Source organism: Triticum aestivum, chromosome 2B (assembly GCF_018294505.1).
Source record: "Triticum aestivum cultivar Chinese Spring chromosome 2B, IWGSC CS RefSeq v2.1, whole genome shotgun sequence".
NCBI lineage: Eukaryota > Viridiplantae > Streptophyta > Magnoliopsida > Poales > Poaceae > Triticum > Triticum aestivum.
Window position 1 is genome coordinate 139747325 of NC_057798.1, and position 6889 is coordinate 139754213.

At 46.5% G+C, this 6889-nt stretch overlaps 1 protein-coding gene across 1 annotated transcript; it reads right to left on the reverse strand.

Moving 5' to 3' along the window:
* Window positions 1–3598: 3598 nt before the first annotated feature.
* On the reverse strand, window positions 3599–6558 carry LOC123040825 (probable glycerol-3-phosphate acyltransferase 3). The gene is made up of 2 exons (XM_044463570.1): window positions 5848–6558; window positions 3599–4741 (listed from the first exon to the last, which is right to left on the reverse strand). Exons 1-2 carry the CDS (start codon window positions 6520–6522, stop codon window positions 3830–3832), a joined length of 1587 nt encoding a protein of 528 aa, XP_044319505.1. The 5' UTR covers window positions 6523–6558; the 3' UTR covers window positions 3599–3829.
* Window positions 6559–6889: the final 331 nt, after the last annotated feature.

The window sequence follows — 6889 nt, forward strand, 5'->3', positions numbered from 1 at the left end:
TTCCAATTACTCCTAAGGCGAGCTTACAAGCCCTATAATGTGTAGGGTCGCCCACCTACTCAGGCCGACCTTCGTCCATGGATCATGAGATCTTTCTCTCAAGCAAAGGAGGAAGAAGAAGAAGCACAAAGCAATGTATGCATGTTTGATGCTGTACATGGCACTTAAACGAGGTCCTGTTTATGTGGTGCATGTTTCTTCTATTGTTATCTTGGAAATTTTGCAATTTGTAATTATCATGATTGTTATGTGCACTGATAGGGGGCAGCCAACCATAGCCATTCGAATCAAGGTTATACGATCTTATTAGGTAGGAAAATTGGAACTATGATATCGATAAACCAAACAACTAATAAGGAAGTTCTAATACATGATCCATCGTTGTCTCCTCTCTGCGCCGATTGCCTTTCTATTCTTTCTGTAACCAAGTCCCATCTAGAAGTCAATATCCATAGCCAAATTAAAATGAAAATGGTGAGAAAATATTCAGATTTATTAAAAATACAAATGTGGTGTTGATTTTGAAGTAAATCTGGATGTGTAAGTGGATATATCCATATCCCAACAGAATTATGTTATCCAATATAAACAAATATGGACTCATGACCCCATTATCCAATGTAAAAACCTAACAAGTGGTGAAAATTTAATTTTGTGTGATCAAATATTAGAAAATATTGTGAGTATTATAGTAGTACTTATCTGCTAATTAGTCTATCACTGAGTTATTGTCTGTCATGAGTCTAATTTTATGTCACATATTTACTGGCTTATTTATTATGCGCAATGTGTCGCTAATAAAATTGTAAGATCTGCTTTGCGTTCATATCTGATACCATCCAGATTCATATTCATATTCAAGTAACATTCGCTTTTGCATTCACATCTGATAACATCTGGATTCATATTCATATTTGCTTTGAAAATATGAAAAATGACATGGGAAGGGCACGGTTCGATCTGCATTTGATTGTTCCATCCCTACATCAATCATATGATATAATGACCATCATACACTACTAAAAGTTTGGTCTTTTACTACACCATGTAATCATCATGAGGTATCACTCGTTCATCCTAGAATACTTTCTATGACAAAGCTATGCTGAAACCGGCCCATCATAGTAGGCACATCATACTAGGGCTAAAACATATTTGTCTCATAATTCTATGACTGAAATTTGTTGGTTTTCAAGGAATTACTCTCTATGATGATTGGAATTATCCTCTGATGTGTGAGTAAATTATATCCCCCTAGGTGTGGGAGTTGTAGGTGAATGGTGAGATTCATTTGTGAAGGTTGTATATGTCATCATTTGTGCTTTTAGTTTAATGGTTGTCAAGTAAGTTGTTATAGTGTGGTGAGGGCAATGCGTGTTGTCACAATTTAAGTGACCAAGCAACATGATCAAAAGACCTACGCAGGTAACACATATCATTTAGGGAAATATTTTCTGCTGATGTGCTATATCACCTTTCCTCTTCGGGGAATCCAGTAACTCATACGGGATTAGAAAACATCTTCATTCTATTCCATTTCATCACTTCATCTTCATTTGTGGAAGAATTCCAAGTTGTAAGATCAAGGTGTAAACTACTCATCTGGACATTGAGACTTGTTTAATCATTCATATTATTGTGGATCTTCCCAGTATTAAGAATTTCAAGGAATTATTCTCTGTAATGATTGGAATTATCCTCCGATGTGTGAGTAAATTCCCCTAGGTGTGGGAGATGTAGGTGAATGGTGAGATTCATTTGTGACTATTGTATATGTCATCATTTGTGCTTGTAGTTTAATGGTTGTCAAGTAAGTTGTTATACTGTGGTGAGCGCAATGCGTGTTGTCACAATTTAACGGCCCAAGTAACATGATCAGAAGACCTACGCAGGTAACACATATCGTTTAGGGAATCTGTGACCTTCAATGTGACATGTGGAGATATCTACGAGGACCGAAGACCATATGAGATAAAAGGTGAACCACCGAACGTAATGCATGTTTTTGGTTTAGCGACCTTAATTGTGGAGATGACCACACTATGGCAAAGTCGAAGCGGGACCATAGTATGGAATGTAATCACACGTGGAGGAGTTACATAACCCTAGGGTGATCCTCCTACTAAGCACAACCCCGGAATACTAAATTCACATTGCAAGGTGACTGGAAGTACCGTCGCACTGACACACTTGATGTATAAGATGATTCAAAGTTTCTTCGCGCCTAATCTCTCTTTTGCAGGAAAACACTTTTATGTTCAGTCTTTTATTTATGCTTTTTTACTTCTAAGTTGTTACTATTCTCGCAACCACAATCCTATCTCTTTACCACTCAGGTTTATTTGTCTCGAGAAACACTAATAACTTGTGCAGATACTCCAACAGTTACTCATACAAGACCAGTGACAACTTGTATGTGTGACCGAAACATCACTCATAAATACTCTCCTCCGCTCTTCGTTGGGACGATTACTATTGGGATACTTATAAGAAGGTGCTACTGTGACGCCTGAATAATTAAGCTACAGTAATTCCCTGCTAATGATGCCACGTCATTATGATTACTGTTGTTAAACTCGCGTTGGTTCGAATCCGGTCCAAATTCAAATTTAAATTAAAGTCAAAAATAAAAGTTGCCATTGTGCCGGATTGTTCATTATGGACCAACACCGACGGCAGAGCACTTCACCGCCGACTGCCGCCTCCCCGCCCCTGAGCACTAGCGTGCAGATTCGGCCAAGCCCGCACAATAGCCGGTCGGACCATCACACATACCGAATCTTGCTATGAACCATGCCGCAACCATCGATCTGGACGAGTTTGTGATAAAAGCCTCGCGGAAGCACAATGAAGAATCTTGATCCAGATGAGGACGTTAGGGCCTCGCACCACCACCCCGGGCATGGCCAGATCCGCGCATGCCGAACCACGTCGGTGACTCGCTGCAAGAGGCGCTCGAGAAGCACAACCAAAGATCTGAGACCGGTAGGTCGCATCTCTGTTGGGCGCTACCAACCATGATGAAGGACCATGAAACAATCTGCTTCCAAGGCGTTGAGGGCATGGGACGAGATGAGAGAGGGTCCACTGTCGGTCACCCGGGGCTTTGTCGGGCGGCTCTGATCAGCGATGGCGATGGGGTGAGGAGCAGGAGGAGGCGGGAGGAGACGCCTGAGGCAGCAGGGATGGGTGGTCGCCCGAGTCGCCATAGCTGGCGATGCGGGGCTCTTTCTTCTGACGCCGGGTCTGAGATGTTTGAGGGGCGCCACTACTTCTTCTTGCCGATGGGTAAACTTTTGATTCTCATGCACCTCTCTAACCTCTACTTCGCCATGCTACACCGCCGGAGACGGAAGGGGGTTGAGTCGGGCATTGTATAGAATGAATCTCAACAGGAAGGGGGGTAGGAGAGTTTAGAGAGGCCGTGTCGGTTGGCTCTCTTTTTTTGTGGGGAAAACTTTGGATCTATTCATCAACTATCACGGCAGTACAAAGAACATCAAGAATAAGTAACAACAATTACATCCAGATCTGTAGATCACCTAGCCACGGTTACAATCACAGGAGCGAGCCGAAGGCACGTCTTCTCATGCCTCACAATAATTTTTCAAATTTGCTCTCTTTATTCCTTCTTTCAATATGCACATGAATTTCCACACATATCAAATGAAAATCATAGAGACATAGAGTACAGGTAGATGTACATACACCCAGGCCAACAATAAGTCCATTTACAAATACTGGTGAAAAGAAATCAAAGCAATAAAGAATTACTCGTACATCACATGATAACAGATGCATGCATAAAAAACTAGTACTAGCTGCACACCTACGACTTGTTGGCCTTCACTTTGACGATGCCTTCGTTCCCGGCGAGCATCATGTATTTGTGTTTCCTCGTCTGCTCGGTGAGGTCGAACGCAAGCGCCTCGCCCAGCACACGCTGCACCCGGTTCGCCACGTGGATGCTGTGGCTTTTGTCGCGGCCGTGGCCGTCCTCCTCGCCGTCGGCCACGGTCGTGGTATCGACCGGCTCCAGGAATTCGACGCGGTACTCCGGCCGCGGGTTCATCATGAAGTAGAGCGGGTCGAGCACTTTGGACGCCGGCTTGGTGGACGTGCCGTAGAACATATCCACGCGCGTCTCGAGCGCGACGGGGGTAACCTCGGCGGCGAGCTCGGCGAACAACGGGCTGAAGCGGAGCAGGTAGGGCTCCCGGCAGGTCGTCCCCTCGGGGCACACCACAAGGTTTCCGCGCGCCAGCAGCCCCGCCATGCGCCGGCGGTCCTCGTCCCGGTCCCGGGTCAGCCGCGCCGTGCGGATGGGCGCCATCAGCTCGGAGACGGGGCTCACGCTGTAGGTGACCGCGGTGACGGGCTTGCGGAGCCCAGCCGCGACGGTGATTGGGTCCAGGAGGGTGCGGTGGTTGCACACGTAGAGGCGGCCGCCGGCCTTGTTTTCATCCATGGCGTCGGCGGGCGGGCCGGCGATGATGCGGGAGCGCATGCCGGTGAGGGCCCCGATCGGGACCGAGATGCGGTAGGGGAGGAGGCTGTATGCCATGCTGCGGACGATGGCCAGGAAGATGCCGAAGGGGATGTACGTGTACATGGCGATCGCGGCGGAGAATGTCGGCGCGAAGGCGAGGCGGCCGTCGTGGAAGACAAGGGGCTTGGGGTACTTGTCCCTCGGCAATGCCTGCCATGCCGCCTTGTCGGCCTCGCTCACAGCATAGGTTTCCTGCAGTTCCAAGGTGCTCTAATTTAGTACATAATTCATATACTTACGTGTGAAGTGTAAATCTCTGGTCAACTACTTCAACTGTACCATGAACATGGCCATCAATACTTTATCTCGCTAATAGTATTATTTTACTTCAGAACCTAAATAACATGCTCTCAGCACGACACTTTGGTAGGTTTTCTTTGCCACCAAACTTCAACTAAGCGGAGGATATGCATGCCTCATTTCTGGAGCGTGAAATATGCTCCTCTGCCCCAAGTTTCACACCAAACGCCGCCTACTCTCATTCCTTTCTACAAGTCATCTACGAAGTCAAAGTATAGGCGACATGAAAGTTTAGTTAATTTAATTAGTTTCTTTCTACATCCTTCGTAATTGGTAGTAGTACTGACGACGTGCATGTACTCCACGTACTATAGAACCATATAGTACATGGCAAGCATGCATGCATATGTCCGGGTGCTACTTTGTACATTCATGATTCAACTGACTACTCCCTCCGTTCCGAATTACTTGATGTATCTAGATATATTTTAATTCTAGATACATCCATTTCAGCGACGAGTAATTTGAAATGGAGGGAGTACGTAATATCTGATTTGTGCATATGTATATATAGTTATATCTTGAATCTCAAACTTCTTTGTTACACTGTTTAGAGAAAAAAATATTTTATCATTACAATAATGTGGTTGATCTAACATGGCTAACTTGCACATACATAAGCATACACATCCGGGCTGCTACGTGAATAGTGTTTTCTTGTGAAAATTCCTACCTAACATTACCAAATTTCACCTAAGTAACCATGGATTGTTCCCTACTCTGACCTTTAAATTTCTTACTGGGAATATCTGTCTACCTATAATGTGTGCTCTACTATCTGAATATTCTGGCTTCTTTATAAGCGAGAAGATACCGGATGCCTTGCATATGAGGTTATGTGCACAAATAAAGTTAATCCTATAGCTTGTGTGTTATTTTATTCTGAAACACCCCGATATCATTTCTGTAATTAGTCCTTTGTCCTTTCATTTCCTAAGTTTAGTTTTCTTACTGCAATAACACATTCCCTACTTGCCCGGAATGATAATAAGACTCACCTTGCAATTACGGGAAAATAAATGGTGCATCTTGCCGCCAACTCCGACAAGCCCAACCCCTTCATCATGCTTGCCCTTGTTCATCATCTCCTCCGCGGCCAGCGCATCATCTGCGATAACTCCGACATAGCGCCCGGCGACCACCATGACCTCCCTTCCAACCACAGTGTCGACACCGAGGTACTCCTTCAAGAACCCCTCGACCATCACCCTCGGAAACACCGTGCTCACCGCCACCACCATCCTCGCCTTCTTCACCGCCTCAAGCCCTTGGACGGCCACGTCTTCCAAGAAGAGCTTTGGCAGGACGGCCTTGCTAACCCTAAGGACCTCCTTCTCACGCAGCCCGAAGAAGGACACCATGATCATGGCCTTGAGGCGCATGTCATGGCCGAAGAGGCACATGAGAGGATAGGTGAGCAGGAGAAGGAGGCCCCGGAGGAAGCCGCCCGCCTCGATGGCGACGAGCATGAAGTAAGGGAAGGTGGATAGCCGGGACATCAGGAGCCACGCCTCCACGTCGACTATCACCGTCTGGCCCTGCAGCTTTTCCGTTGGTGGTACGGCTGGACCTTTTGCCGTTGAGTGGCGGTGGTGCCGGCCGGAGAGGGTTCGCCGGAGGAGGCGGCGGAGGGGGCTGAAGGGCTTGTGGAAGGGATACGGCTTCTTCACCATGCTTGGTGCGCGGCGTGCTTGCGTGCCGTCGTTGTGGTTTTTTGCTTGTGATGATGAAATTCGGAGTGCATTCGGGTGGTGTACTTATAGGGAAGGCGGCTATGCGAGCACTCGGCAGGAAGCATCTGAAGTTTGACCGGTCTTTGTTGGGTGGGGTTAGCGGAACAGCTAGGAGAATGCTCGAGCCTCGCTTTGGGGCCGTATGGTTGCAGCTGTACGTTGACAATTGCATCGTTTTTCAAATGAACAACGTACCCAAATATATAAACAAGCGTCCCCGTAATAACTGTAGGATAACTGAAACCATACCACGTGTGCTAATTCTCTGCCAGACAAACGCGAACCTCCAACGTGGCCCCGCCACGGC

Bases quoted from the DNA above. Each gene is read 5' to 3' on its own strand.
- LOC123040825 (XM_044463570.1), bottom strand. From the start codon at position 6,522: ATGGTGAAGAAGCCGTATCCCTTCCACAAGCCCTTCAGCCCCCTCCGC. The intron at 4,742-5,847 runs GTGAGTCTTATT...TTGGAACTGCAG, and splicing joins TATTTTCCCGTAATTGCAAG to GAAACCTATGCTGTGAGCGA.